Below are 15927 nucleotides of genomic sequence, written 5' to 3' on the forward strand. Positions count from 1 at the left end.
GCAGAACTGAAAAGAGAAGCAAAACAACAAAAATACATATTGTTTTGCTTCTTACAGCATTTTTGCAGCTCATAACTCTTTCAACAGCCTGTCACTGGTCTTCAAGGGCATCTTTTTTTTGCCGTGTTTTTTGTTTACTGTTTTTCTGATCCAGCATCCCCAAAGCAAGTTTTTGTCATACCAAATGTATATTCCTTTCAGCCGTGATCATTATTGTGAGTTATTACCATTTCTATCATAATTATCTGCTTGGAAGTCAAAAGTCGTGCACTCTGACCACAGAAGCCCATTATAATACATTTTGATTAGCAGTTGGAACAGACAGTCAGCTTGAGCCCTTTAGGGAAGCTGGGAATTGAATCTCTCGTCCTCTCTTTCCCATCCTGACGACAGCGTGGAATGATAAAGGAGTGAGTTTTCGGTGCTAATCAAGGCTTTCCATCACTGAAAGTGACTTCCATTTTTCCCTCCATGCAAAGCAAAGCACATTAGCATATTTATCAGATACAGAATCATCCCATCATGGGAAAATGTGTGGCCCAGGCCCTGTGCTCGACCAACACGGCCCGGAGCAAATAGCTCCTGACATGTGAAGAGAGCGAAACCCGCAAGAGCTGGAAGAGCTTAAAAACACGACGGAAACAGCCGCTCTCCTGACGCAACCTTGGTGGGCCGGAGGAGAAGCGAGGGAGGGAGGGAAGGGGGGTCAGGGCTTTCGTAGGCCTCCGCTCCCCCGCCCTTGTCATGATTCATGCTTGTATCTGTGGTCTAAGAACAAGCGATGGAATAAAGCAAAAATTAAAAAATTGGATTAGAGATGGATTATTGTTGCCACTAAGGCCAGTGCAGAATAAAGCTGGACGCTGCACTCAAGGGATCTTTTTTCGCTCAGCGTAAATTGTTCGGTTAATGCGGTTGCTTCCTCTCCATCTGCACCCCTCAGCGCAGAATGGAGAGTCAGGATGAACTGGAACACCCACTCTTGGCCGTAAGCCCCAAGCACTCGACCGAAATGGGTGGACTCTTCAAGGGCGCTTTGATGAGACGTGAAGAGGAAAAAAGAGCGCCCCCACTGACATGGGGAAGTTACTGCACTTCCACAGACCTCCGGCAACAGCAGCAGCAACAGCTGCTGGACCCGGGTTCCCTGCCCAGCACGCTGGAGTCCCTTTACCCTCCTGCACCTGTCTGGGGCCCTGCAGACTCCCTGGGTCTCCACACCAAGGAGTACTTGGAAACCACATTTGTGGACATTGGTCCTGGGTCTCCTCTGGAACGGAAGCTGCTGGCAGAAACCAGAGACATTCACAGCGTGTCCTACAGCATGGAGGACGAGGATGACCTGCTGCCGGATTTTGAGGTGAGGCTTTTGTTATTCTAAAAGAAACTGAATGTACTAAGACTTGGGAATATGTTGCCCCACTCAGCTTCAAGTTCATCAAAGTTCAAAGTTCTAAATATTGATTTGAAAGTTTTCTTTTCCAAGTTGTTGTTAAAAGCACAGACTGTAACTCTTTTGGCCCAAAGGTGGTTCAAACACCTGACAAGAGTACTAATGAAAGCTAACATCAAAACAGGGTAGGGGTGGAACGTCTTATCACCTCACAGTTCGATTCAGGGTGCCAAGATGTGACAGATGTGATAGCTTTGGTAATAAGATTGTAGCCTAAACTCAATGCATTTGTTACATCTAAAGACCTGTATCATCTAATAGATTTAAACTAAATGAAGCATCTTTTATATTTATTCTTCGTGTCATGTATCCCTGCTGATGTTCTACATAGAAGCATCTACAACACATTCTCTACCAGTTCCACCATTCTCTCTAAAGAACACTTTCATGATGCAAAAACACTTTAATATTGCAAATGGTTCTTTGAGCAACGGTTCTATATAGGACCATTTTCTTTACTAAAGAACAATTAAAGAACGCTTTAATCATGAAAGGGGTTCTTTGAGTGTTCACGGTTCTATATAGAATCATTTTCTTTACTAAAGGACCATCATTTTTAAGTTTGTAGGAATAACATTACCATAATATCTACCATGCAAATATAGCCTTTTTATTCACTATCCAAAAGAACAAGTGAACCTGCGTGTGTTTAATATATACACAAGTTTATATATATATATATAAAAAAAGTGAATCTGTAAATAATAACTTCTTTGGGGGCTATTTAGCGTATTGCATGTACCTCTCTGCCTTGAATAGATTTGAAACGTGTGATATAAATTTGCAAAGTCGTGTTCTTTGTAGGGTCATATTGGCTATGGTTTCTGACCCTTCTTTCACCTACATACATTGTGACCAATTTGTGACTACAAACATCCAATAAAAATCTGATTATTAGTTCTTTTTTAATCAATTCAGAATCTTTCATGAGAGAATATCAACACATCTGAGATAATTCTTAAGGTAGCACTGTTAATAACACATACACAAATTGTTTAACCCAAAAATTAGCCCTTGCAATGTTATTCTATTGCAAAATGACAAAAGAAAGGTCCATTTTGAAAAACTAGGTGTCCCCAAACTTTTGTCTAGCAGTGTGCAAACAAAGAGAAGCTGATGTGGCGCCAGTGGCTTTACCGTTATCTCTTCAACCAGACTCTCAAATGCAAATCGAACAAGGCTCAATCATGTATGTCAACAATACAGCCAGCATTACAACACCAGCTGGGTCCGTTTCCTATTTCAGCCTGCTGTTGTTTCCTAGTTGTTGTGGTTGTGTCCTGACCAAGGAAAGGGCTAGACAAAGTGAGGTCACTCAGTAAGTGTAGATGTGTTCACTTTCCTCTCCAAAAAGACATCTGTCAGCTAAGCCTTGCACTTTGAATAAAGCGAGAGATATAGTGCCGCAGACGCAGTATTCCGAGGTGGGACAGGTTTGGGTGAGTGGGGTGTGGGGTAGGGGGAGAGGATGAGCTTTTAAATTGAAAAATCAAAAGGCATGAAGCAAAGGGAGGGGTAAGCTTGGGCAGTCATCAGCACATCCAGCACGATTATTAAAAAAAAAGCTCTGCATCTATTGCTGGATAGATAATAATGCCTCAGCGCTGATGAGGTCCACGCCAGCCTCTATTTCATACGCCAGTACACAAGGAGCGGGTGCGTAAAATAGAAACTGTGATATTAAATTCAGTTTTCAGTCCCCTAAAATGAGTTAAGATGGAATAGAGATTTGGTTTGGTGTAGGTTTTCGCCCTCTACGGGACGCCTTTGGAAAAGGGGCAACAGAGTGCAGAACATCAAACTCCTCTGATCCGACTTAGAACACCTGACAACAACATTGCTCTCCCTATTCCCTTTGTGCCACCTCAATTCTGACACATAAAACGGTTCAAACAAATGCACAATGGCACCACATCCCTGTGAGAAAACAATCGTCATGGAAATCATTTGTCACTTGGTGGATCGCTGGGCTCCTTGTTGAGCCGCGCTCGCGGTTCTTACTGTCACTGTTCATTACTATTCATTGTGTGCCAACAGTGATTCTCACCAGGAGGTCGAGTGCAAAACTGCTCCATTTGCGATGTTTCACAACTAGTAAAGCTGTATAACCTAAGTCCAAAGTAAAATTGCATAAAGGCTAATTCGGTAACACTTTCTATGAATGTCACGTTTGTAAGCATCTATAAACACATTTATAACATGTTATAATGCATTAATACAGCATTATAAACATGATTATAAACATTTATAAAAATGAATTACACTTTATAGCCATGTTTATTATACATTATTAATTGGTAATATAATGCATTATAAGTAGTGTTGATAACATGTTATACTGTCAGTGCCAAATAAGTCAGTCCCAGCTTGGAGAGTGTAAAGACAAATACCAAGCTAACGGTGGTGTACATTACCTTTCCCATGTTGGGTAAAACACTGATGGCAGCACTAGTTTAAAATCTCATATTTGAAGCCTGTAATGTGTTGTACTTTGTATGTTGAAGTGTTTCAGTAAATACTTCAACTTGTAGCCTCATCCTTAACACAGGAGGAGGCTTTAGTACAGTACGACTTATGAGCTCTTATAATTTGTTATGATCAGTACTTATAATGTATTTTGTTAACAATTCATAATGCATAATAAGCATGGCTATAACGTGTAATGCATTTTTATAAATAATTAAAGCCATGTTTGTAATGCCTTATGAATGCCTTTTAACATTTTATGAATGTGTTTATAGATGCTTACAAAGGTGACATTCATAGAAAAAGTGTTTTTTTTTCTTTCCAACACAACCAGTAAACCTACACATGGTGTTATATGCAATGTTGATGATGGTAAAATAGTAGCGAACCTGAAAAAAAGAAAAAAAAAAACTTTTCTTTAGGGCCTCACAATGCATTGCATCTACCTCTCCACCATAAATGGATTTAAAACTTATATTTTGTGCCAAAACCTTCATCAAACAATGCCTCAAACATCGGGTGTATTTGTAACCATAACACAACACACAGTCATGTGTCAAAGGTTCTATGAGGGAGCTTTTAAAAGCATTAAACTCTTCAGATGTCTGCTTCCTATCACCACCACTGTAAACACCTCTGACTTGGTAAGTTTCTCTAGAATAGCACACCTCACATCAGACCACTCTGAGTGACTTTGTTTACATCTTAATGATTTCAGTAATTTGGAAAATTGTTGGAATTGGTGACAGTTACCTTCACTTACATTATGTCATCTTTGTGGGCATTTCATCAACATGCTGTTTTCCCTTTTTTGGTGGGCTCATAATAATTTGATGAGCTCTGCAACGAGTTGCTGGTTTACACTGAAGCAACATGGCTCACACAGAAGCAACATGTGGAAATAGACACTGGAAAAGGCTGGAAAGTAAAATGAAACTGTGTAAAGAAGCTAGGTTGTCACCATTTAGTTAGCTATGCTAGGTAATGTTACTTGGAGCTTGCTAGTAGCTAACGTTACCTGTACTAGTTACTTGCTTTTAATATCGACAACAATACAATGTGTATTTCCAGCTGTTAGTTCACTATGAAACCTTCAATTTATGATAATCTGGATTTAACCATCAAAAAGTGAATAAGATCACACAGCATGGCTACTTTCAGGTTGCAGTTGGGGTTACAATGCTAATAAAAAATAATGACGCAATAAATAAATAAAATAGCAATTGTGGCATGTGACACCCTTTCAGTTGCGCTTCATGGACTAATCCTTTACTGTAAACCATAGCCTATGGTTAACTATGTTGCTTGGGGGAAGAATTGGTTATTGCAATATTATTTATTTTTTCATTGTTGGTGTATCTTATCATATTGTGTTTGTCACTGTTTTAGAAAGGCAATGATCTACTTGAGCCATGTAAGTCATTTCACCATGGTTAAATGGTGTTGTTAGGCACAATATGAAGCAGCCTCTTGTAATATATTGCTTTGAAAAAATGAACAAAAGTTTAATAAGTAAATAACAAGCCTGCAGTTTGAGGGGTTACATGCTATATTGTTTGCCAGCTTTGCCTACTGTGTTCAACATGGTATCAGTGAATGTACTGGCTGGTGATACATTACAAACTAATAAGTTAAGTAACAATGAATTTGCCCAAGTGTACCATCGTATTTATAACTTTGGCAACCCTTTCATGTGCAACTTTTTTGGATATTTTGGACCATCCAAACACACCCCTTAAATGCTAACTAACTGACAGTCCTGATGAACCTCTTTTATAATCTGTGACTCTCCATCTCTGCTTTAAACCTTTACCTTAATCCTGTCCCATCACCGGGCAATACATCTTCAGGTAGAAGCCTGAGATTGTTATAGGGAATGTTCTGCAAGCTTCTCTTTCAATTGTTCCTTGTGACAATTCAATTTTTAATTTTCCTCCCTGCTAAATTTAATAGCCTATTTTATGCATTCAGCAAGACACAATCAGCAGCATGTTATATGAGATAAATGGTGCGTGAAGCACATCTGGAGGAAATTAAGATTTTTTTTTTTCAGAGCGACTGAAACAGGAGGAACGTTCAGACAAGGTCAGAGGGGAAGAGACAGACTGAAAATGTAGCTCTTTTTAAAAGAACATGAGTCACGATTCACCCGAAGGCAAGCTCTGCTAGTGCACATTTGGCATAACCTCATTCAGTCACATTACCTAAGAGGCACCAGACGAAGTTTATTCATTGTTCAGGCAGATGCGTTTGGAAGAATACAGCAATAATACACTCTCAAGGATGTTTTAGCAGGAGGCAGAGGACAAACCATAAAGTAAAACCAGAGTTGTTGAAACTTTCCAGATGTACCAAGCAGATGCTGAGATTTGGATCTTATTGCTACAGAATTTCTTAAAGGGGGAAAAAAAAAACTATATTATGACTTTTACTGCACATAGTATTGTTGCTAAATCACATTAAAATATTAAATTGTTATTTTTCTGGTTTTGTTCACAATATAATGCTAGGTAGGAAGAAAAAAATGTAAAAGGTTAGATGTATCCAGAATGATGAGCAGAGCTGTATGATTCTTTATTGACTCAGAAAGCTATGAATGTAACATCCAGAATGCCTTGTGTTTGAAACAGAGTGATCTCAGATAAATTATAAAGAGATTACAATAAATAAGTCAGTACAGCATATCATCTATCGTTTAATATGTTGTTGGTGTTCCCAAAAACTTTTGAAGTATTGATGAAAAGGTTCTTAAAACACATTCTGGTGTGAAGTTTACAGTATTTTAATCTAAATTGTAATAATAAAATAACAACAAGGCCTGCAGTTTGGGCCATAAAAGTCAACACTCGGTCAAAAACAAGGAAATACACACATCTACAGTAAAGCTATTTTCTGCCAGCATCCCTGTGGGTTATGTTAGCACTACATTAACAGCAATTCCCAGGAACATCTTTTGGCCATTCTAGGTTAAACACAGACAGCTGTATCTTGTAACATTGAATGGTTTTATTTGAAGCTTGTAACAGACATTAACATATATTTTACCTTGTAGCAGTTTTACAATGACTCTTTCAGTAAAGAGTGCTGACACAGAGCTGCTGCTGCAGCTTTCCATTTCTAACAACTGACCTGGTTAGACTATGGTTCATATTCACAGTCAGTGACACATCTATAACTTCCAGGGAACCTAGAGTGTAGAGCTTTAACGGGGCCTGAAATTCTGGTGTAAATCTGAATACAGCCCAAGAATTTTCTGTTCGAGCCTGACCTGAACCACATTACTGTTTTGGGGTTGAAAATGACCCGAGTATAACAAAATTCTCTCTGAAACTGACCTGAACTGGCTATTTATCACCTGCAGTGCTAAATAAACCATGACAGGATACCACAGGTTACCATGTAGTGACAATAAAAGAATCATTAGATTCTTATAGATAAATAAAATATAAAGCAATATAAAATTGTTTGCTTTATTAAATTATTCAGCCATGCAAAATTAAGTTTATACTGCTTTAACAAATTTATTCGTCAAGTAATGCTTTTGAATGATATCTTAAATGCCGAAACGTGATTGGTTGATTCCACTGTCAGTTCCTAATTATGTAAGTGGTTAATCTGATGCATTAGTGGTTAATCTGATGCCTTCAGTTTAGCTCCTGAAGTCCTAACTAATAGGAAAGCTTGCTTGGCTGTATTTACCAAGATACCACCTCAAAAAAATCCTGATTGGGTCATTTTCTGTTCTTTCCAGCCAAGACTTAACAATGAAATCAGAGTATTATTACAATACTGTAGAGTTTAAAAACAACAAGCATGATGACTTAATTAAACAAAAATTAACTAAAAAATTACAGACATGTATTTTTTATTTCACAGAAATCGTTAAGGCCCTGAGGGTTTCCCACTGGTTATTATTAGTAGCTGTGTTCACCATCTGTTTCCTCCTGTTTGTTGTTGGCGAGTCCGATTATATTTTCACTCCAGCTGTGTCTTGTGTCTCTGTGTCTCTCAGGACTCCTCCAGTGACGACTTCAGTGACACGGACAGTGAAAGCAACTTTCCACTCATGATCCCACAGGACTACCTGGGCCTGGCCTTCTTCTCCATGCTCTGTTGCTTCTGGCCTCTGGGCATCGCTGCCTTCTACTTGTCTCAGAAGGTACAAGGACCTTTACTGTGCTGTCTCAATCACTTTTTATATCTTTTTATAACTTTTTATCAGCACAGGCACTGCAGCATATATACGCATTTCGGCTATTTTTTGTGTAGAAGCATCTGCAGTTTGCAACGGCTTGCTAACTGATGAATACAATTTGCGGCCAGTGTGCTTTTGCATCTAGGTCTGTATTGTTCACTCAGGCCTGTTATGTGGATGGGTGGCATAAGTACCCATGAGCACAACCTTTCGACTGCTATCTTCATGCTCTGAATCATCAAGGACATTAAAAACTCAAGTGGTTCTGTTCCCTCCATGAAATATGAGAAGAATGAGAGGTGGTACACAAGAGAAATGAGATTGAAATGTTAAATAAGGAATTAGAGGCAGAAATGGAGCGAGAATCATAAATCATCGTTCAGGATGCCAGTTATTATTGAATTTTTCATCATTCAGCATAACAGGTTTCTGCAAATTCAATAACGCAGAAATGGATTCATAGATTACTGTATATTTATGTTTGACAAAATAGGTTTTATTTCTGTCTGAAATCCGAGGGTATCAGTTCTGTCTTCCATCTTTGCTCGGTCACATCAATGGTCACCAAGTTTGCCAAATATTTTTTTAAAGTATCATTTAATAATAATATATCATATAGTGACTCACCAATATGGAACTTGTGGAATCCGATATTCATCAGGTACACATATGTTAATGCCAATGCAGATACATAAACAGTTATAAAATGTTGAAATTGGGACTAGATCCATTTGGGTTGGAATTACAGAGACATGTCCGACTTACTTGTAGAGGGTTACAAATGCAGTAGCTCAGTGCTGCCTAATATAAACAACCATAATCACACATAATACAGACATAAAACCTCATAAGTAGTAAAAAAAAGGTGACAAGTTCAGGAACCAATCAATCCATATTACAGAGTCTAGTGCCATTGTTCTTAGGTGAACACCCAAATTAACATGAGACTAAAATACAGGGTAACTGCTCTGGAATTATTTAGTTCATTGAGTTCATGCAACTGCAATTCTTTTCCAAACACTGCACTTATTTTTAGGTATTTTGTTATTTATATTAAAAATCTGTTGCTTATCAAGGTCAGAAAATGAATATATATAAATTCGTCAGACATCTCCTTTTAGAGGCCCACATCTGTTATAAATCAGGCCGTTCCGATAAAACTTAGCCCATCATTTGTATTCTACTGGTCCCATAAGGTGTCAAGTGCTTGGACCCCAGTCATCGCCACTTCACAGGTAATTTGTAGAGAGTGGTTTAGCTCTCAAAGTAATTATCACAGGAATTAAAGTGTTCTACATTCATTTTAGACACAAACTAAATGGAAGCAGATTATCTTAGTTGTTAACGATCATTTTCACAAATTAACCTTTTTTCAAATGCAGTTTAAAAGGAAAAATCCGTAGATTGTCTGAATAAAGAGTGTTTGGGTGGTCTGTGTCAGAATTCTCTGCTGGCAGCAGAACCTCCTCACTCCTCCACATGCATGAGTTTGAACACACCTGGTCAAATTACATGTTGTACTGATTTTATGAATGAAAATAAGTTAACACATTCTCTACAGGGAGCAAACTTTAATATGCCATTTGTCTGCTAATTTTACTGCATAATAGGTATTATTTGCAATATATTGAATATATATCACAGGCCAAATTTTATTTTATATGTTAATTCAGCAAATAAACAGTAACAGTGCATTAAAATGTTCTCGGTAGAGGATGTGTACTTATTTTCACCTTGTAAATCAACAACACATAATATGACTAGCAGCACGCAAACTTTTGCTAATGACTGTATACGCCAAATACAGACATCCGCCCGATAGGTACCAAAATGATTCCATATCTTTTTTCCTGACTAAGATCAGATACATAAATCTAAACATCTATGGCGTGAGCTGTCAGAAAGGCTGTGTGACAATTGGCGGCGATTTGCAGGGAAGCTCAGAGCAACAGGTGATGTTTGGTGAGAGTGCAGACATCATGGAATTATACCTGTGGATTTACACAGGATTACACAGAGATTTGCAGGATTATGCCACCAGAGAATCAGCATGGCAGACAGCTAAATAAACACACACTGATGTGGTTGTACTACAGGACGGATTTTAGACTAGTCCACTTTCTTGAGATCAGGAAAGCAGACTTACAGCTCATTCCTGTTAAAGGCTTGATTTGAGTTGATGGGGTTGACAGTGGGGTTACTAAATCCATCTGACAGCAAGCCAGGAGATTTTTATTTTATTTGTGTATTTTTGTTATTTCTTTATTTTATTTGTTGTATTTTATTTACAGTTGTATGCAAAAGTTTGAACTTAGATGTGTAATTTAAAGAGCACAATTTCTATTTATTTGCTGAGTTTAACATATTAGAAAAAAATAAATAAACTATAAAACGTGCCATCACTTTTGCACAGGCCACATTTGTTTTTTTCCAATATGTTAAATTCAGCAAATAATCGGTAACAGTGTGTTAAAATGTGCAGAGGTGTGTATTTTCTGTAGAAGATGTATTAATTTATTTTCATTAAAAAAAAACAAAACACCTCATTTGACTAGGGATGCCAAAGTCTCATATACAACTGTATTTATTTATTTATTTATTTATTTATTTACTTATTTATTTTGCTTTAGTTAGCAAACTATAAGCAGGTGAAAGTGGCAGCAGTGGTGACTAGCTATCATAGCCTTTACAACTAGTGTTGCACCGATACCAATATTGTATTGGTATCAGCGCCCATACTTGCACTTAAACGCAGCATCGGTATCAGTGATGGGGATGCCAATACCTATGACTGATGCCACAAAGCAATTTCTGATGTGTGCATTCACGCCAGTAGACAGAACTTAATGACACGTCGCGGTGTGGGATGACAAGCAGCAATAAAAACGCTCATGGCAAAATCTGTAACGGCAGTTTTGGTGTTAGCAACACGCCAACGGAGCCGCTTACCTGAACAGCTGAGCTGCTTCTTTCAGTAATCACTCGTCTGCTGCTGTGTGGTCACTTACAGTCTGAGTTAATGTTATTGAGAGAGCAGAAAGAACCGTCTGACTCTCGGCGTAATGATAGCCTTTAGTCTTGATTTAGTCTTTAGCACAGCAGCCCACTAGCTGGGCCAGTGCGTCCACTAGCCCTGCCTGCGGTGCGGCTCTGTCGGTTGGCTGTATCACTCAGCAGGGGGGTCTTGCGGTCTGACGCTTGAACGGAACCAGAAAAAACACTGAAATTTGCTGATACTGACAGCGTGAACGAGCGAGCGAGTGAACAAGACACACATATGAGACAAACGACTTGAGAAATTTGGATGTGATACAACATTCAGCTCCGTTTTCGAGCCAGAGAAGCTGCTGTGTCCTGATGTGTAATCACAACAGGTTTACTGTTCAGTTCTGTTTTTAACGGTTTTGCACAATAAAGATATTTTACATTTATTTAAGTTCTTAAATATGGTTCTTAGTACTAATTATATAGTAGTAATTACTAAATACAGTAAGTTTTTGTAAGCATCTAATAAATATAAGCCAACAAGTAAGCTGAGTGTGTTTTATTTGTGACACAGAACATAGATTTTACCATAAATAAAATATTTTAAAATGTAATCTTATAAATATCAGGACTTATACGCGAGGTTAGCTAAAGTTAGTATCGGTATTGGTATCGGCCGATACTAAAGAATCAGGTATTGGTATCGGAGGGGTAAAGTGGTATCAGTGCATCTCTACAACAGTAACCAGGTCAAAAAAGGTACAAAAACAATATATTCTACTTTGATTTATAATTTTTCAGAAACATTAAAGGCACTAATAACGTTCAGGATTGAATTTTTTCAGTCCTGGAGGCCTCGGCCAATTCCTCTCAAGGCCTGTCCTTGAGGGTTGGCAACCTTAGTTGACAGTCAATTTGATTTCAGGCTAAATTAGCTTTTTCCATCATGTCTGGTTCTACTGGTACAGCTGATTTCAGCGTGAAGGCCCAAAACTAATGGGACGGAGGTAGCAGACAGCAATTCTGTGTAATGTTCTCATGCTGTGTCTCCACACTCACTATGTATGGCGGTCTGGGAAAGCATCCAGGCCTGTGTTGAATTTTCTATTACCGGCCTCATGTGGCTGAGTGACAGCATGACACTGGCCTGGTGTTCTGGTCAATGGACTTTGTTAAGGTTTTAATTAAAGTCATAATGAGTGGCCTCCACTCATGGATTTCCAATAGAGCATGAGGTGCAGTCAAAAATGAAGACTATTGTCGAAGACAAGAGAGTTAGAGATGAAAGAAGGAAAGAAACAGGCAAAAAAGGCACAATAGCCTCAATGAAAAATGCACAGAACCTGCATAATGGACATTATTGACATCACCACTGTGGCTGAATGATGAATTTCTTATGGGGGTGGGGAGATGTCTATCACTGGGCTGACTAATGCATGTACTGACCTTGACTTCTCACTCTTTCTTTCCTTCCCGCTCTTCTTCGATCTGTTATGGCCAGACCAATAAAGCGTCGGCGCAGGGGGACTTCCAGGGGGCCAGCACGGCGTCCCGTCAGGCTCTGTGGCTCTCCATCCTCTCTATCGTCTTCGGCATCATCACCTACATCTGCGCCATCGCCGCACTCATCTCCTACCTGTCTGGGAAGCCACCTTAAGGATCCGCCTCTTTTGCAAGCCCCACCCCTTTTACAGCGCTCATGACGACACAGTAATTTCGCTCATAACATTAACTCACAAATATACACCTTGTAACAACTGGCTTTTATTCCCACCGAGCAGTGCTTGCATCTTTTCACTAAGCTTCCTGCAGAGGTCTAAAGAGTCTTGAGGGATGAGCACGACTGCTGGGAACAGATCGCAGGAGAAATATTACAAATTGAGAGAAAGGGTTTTAAAAAAAAAGGCAAAAATTGGCACAGCACTACACTTGGAGAGAGACAAACATAGCTTCATGTTTTCACTCTCAGTTCTGGCTGAAATCCCCTTACATCCCCACACCAATGACACAATACCACTGAGCAAAACCAGCTTGCACAGGTAAGCGAGTCTGCCTCCCACGTGATTTGGTGGGGCCTGAGGGTTTGTTTGAAGGCCTTGACAAGGACAACAAGACTTTTTTTTGCACTGCAGTGGAAACAGCAGGACCCAGACTGGATTTATAGAATCTTCATGTCCCATAATCCTCATGCCCATAGAAAAAGACATTACAGTTAGAGCTAAAAACACATAGAAACTACAATTAAAACTATGATTTTACTGAACATGGAAGCTACAGTTGTGGTTATGATTTAATTAAAGCAGAAATGGAAAACTACAGTACAATTTAATCCATTCCTGTCCAAGAACTAAGTTTAAAATGAGAAGCATAAAATGCAAAACAACTTGATCTGATTGGTCTAAAGTGAGGAAAATTTGAGTTATGCTTTGGATGAACATCAAACAGTGGCCATTTGATTTTTATTACATGTCATTTTTCATACTCTATTTTCAATAAACGTTGGGTATTTTATAAGTAGTCTCAAGTAAAAGTAGTTAAAAGTTAAAACTAGTCTTATGTCAGCTGAATTTAATATGATATATTAAGTGATAAACCTCACTTTTTAGCCCTGTTTTGATCAATTTAAAAAAGTCTTTAGATTTCTCCTCAGGCAAGCTCAGAGGATATATGGACCAAAGAAAGTGTAAAATTTCAGACATGGACATTAAATAGTTAATTAAACATGGAAGCTATAATTAATCAATTATTTTATAAAACACAGAAACAGAGCTGTAGTTAAATCTATGATTTAATTAAATACAGAAACAGAAACTATAGTCAAATCTACAATTTAATTAAATGTAGAAACTACAGTTGAAGCTAAGTTTTTGTAAACCTGGAAACTACAATTTTATTAAACACAGATGCTAAAATAAGTTAAGGCTACGATTTGACTGAACACGGAAATGGAAGCTACAGAAACAATGAAAAGCTACTGTAAAAACTGAAGCCCAACACTGACGTTGCAACTACGATTTCATTAAATACAGAAAGGAAACTACGCAAACAACGGAAAGCTACTGTAAAAACTTCAGTGTTGGGCTACGTTGAAGCCTAACACTGAAACTGAGGCTACAATTTAATTTAATATAAAAACTATGTTTTTTTTGTAAACCTGGAAACTACAATTTTATTACACATGGCAAGCTACAGTTAAGGCTATGATTTAATTGAACACAGAAATGGAAACTACAGAAACAATGAAAAGTTACTGTAAAAACTGAAGCCCAACACTGACGTTGAAGCTATGATTTCATTAAATACAGAAACAATGGAAAATGACTGTAAAAACTTCAGTGTTGAGCTACATTGAAGCCTAACACTGAAACTGAAGCTACAATTTAATTACATACAGGAACACTGAAATGGAAACTACATAATAATTAAAAAACAAACAGAAACTACAGTTACATTTTTATTAAACGTGACAGATATAGTTAAATGTACAGTTGAATTAAACACTAAAACTAGTCAAATTTATGCTTTTGTTAAATACAGAATATACAGTTAAATTTCCATTTTTATTAGACATGGTCACCTGAGAATAGTTCTACTCTCCACTCTCGAAAAACAGGTGCCAAAATGTTCCCAGTGGTCCATAAAAAATCAACCAAAACCAAAACTGCAAATAAAGTAACAGTAAACAGACAGCAGACGAAACAGCACGTCCCTCAGCAGGTACTGATGTAACTGTTTCTAAGTAAAGACATGGAATGGAAAGGTTGAAATGTGGCAGAGACTGAACACACACTCACAGCGTGGCTTCTACTGTGAGTCACGCCATTAAGAGACGCTTCTCCAGCAGGTCTCTCTCTCTCTGCCACGACTAAAATAGCACTCCGTTTTTCCATCTAATAACACCAAAACTTATGCAGCAGGGGGGTCTACTGCAGTCAGTGTCACCTCACATAGCCCAGCGCTGAAGCGTTTCCACGAACTGAAAACTGTCACACACTCAAGCAACGTCCCTTTGCCTGGAAACTGAGCTCCAGAGTGATGAAGAGTATCTGCTTGCTTGCGTGGCTGCTCAGCCTGAGCTGCATCTGTTTGATTGAGGGCATGCACTGAGATTATGAAATCTATTGGGGTAAAAGGGAATTCCAGGCAACAAACCTTACAGTCATTGCTGATTTCTCTTGCCGTCATCGCCAAGCTGGGGTCAGAGACTTTACACTACATCCCTACATCCTTAGCGCATCTACCTGCATGGGGATTCTGCACCATTTTGTAAATGACTGGACCACAAAAAGACCTCAGGGGCAGCTGGAGCTCCGTCAAGTTACAATCACCCATCAATCCCTGCATAAAATGACACTGGATGGATGAAGCGTGCCAGATAAGAGGAGTTTGCCAATGGAGGGAACCACTATACTGTTCATTATAGTTTTATACAATGCACTCTGTTACTACGATGTTCTGCTGTTTGCTCGAGACTGTGGTTTTTGCTTTGGTGTGTATAAGATGGAGAATTTTTTTTCTAAACTTCACAAAAACAGTGATACTCATTTCTCTGATTATTATCCAATTACCACATCTGGGTGTCCACAGCGCAACTGCTTACACTAATTACAAATGGGGCTGAGTGACGGATAAACATCTTATCACAATATAATTTTCAAATCAGTTTGATATTCATTTATTCCTAATGCTTAATCTAAAGCCTGACCAATAATTTGAACCCTGAGGAAAACAAAATGAACAAAATCTCAAGAAAAACAAACAGTTCCACACTGCAGTGGACGTGTGGTCTTTTTTTCCCGCCATCTCCTCTTGTTCCAAGCTGTTTTTA

At 38.6% G+C, this 15927-nt stretch overlaps 1 protein-coding gene across 1 annotated transcript; it reads left to right on the forward strand.

Moving 5' to 3' along the window:
- Positions 1-438: 438 nt before the first annotated feature.
- tmem91 (transmembrane protein 91) lies at positions 439-13992 on the forward strand. The gene is made up of 3 exons (XM_036585291.1): positions 439-1360; positions 7932-8078; positions 12601-13992. Exons 1-3 carry the CDS (start codon positions 950-952, stop codon positions 12754-12756), a joined length of 714 nt encoding a protein of 237 aa, XP_036441184.1. The 5' UTR covers positions 439-949; the 3' UTR covers positions 12757-13992.
- The last annotated feature ends 1935 nt before the right edge of the window (positions 13993-15927 follow it).

This window comes from Colossoma macropomum, unplaced genomic scaffold, assembly GCF_904425465.1.
Source record: "Colossoma macropomum unplaced genomic scaffold, Colossoma_macropomum, whole genome shotgun sequence".
NCBI classification, from domain to species: domain Eukaryota; kingdom Metazoa; phylum Chordata; class Actinopteri; order Characiformes; family Serrasalmidae; genus Colossoma; species Colossoma macropomum.

What these genes read in the sequence shown, in the direction of transcription:
- tmem91 (XM_036585291.1), top strand. Translation starts at nt 950, where the DNA reads ATGGAGAGTCAGGATGAACTGGAACACCCACTCTTGGCCGTAAGCCCC. An exon ending in ACCTGCTGCCGGATTTTGAG is followed by an intron (nt 1,361 to 7,931) that starts GTGAGGCTTTTG and finishes TGTGTCTCTCAG; the next exon opens with GACTCCTCCAGTGACGACTT. An exon ending in CCTTCTACTTGTCTCAGAAG is followed by an intron (nt 8,079 to 12,600) that starts GTACAAGGACCT and finishes TGTTATGGCCAG; the next exon opens with ACCAATAAAGCGTCGGCGCA.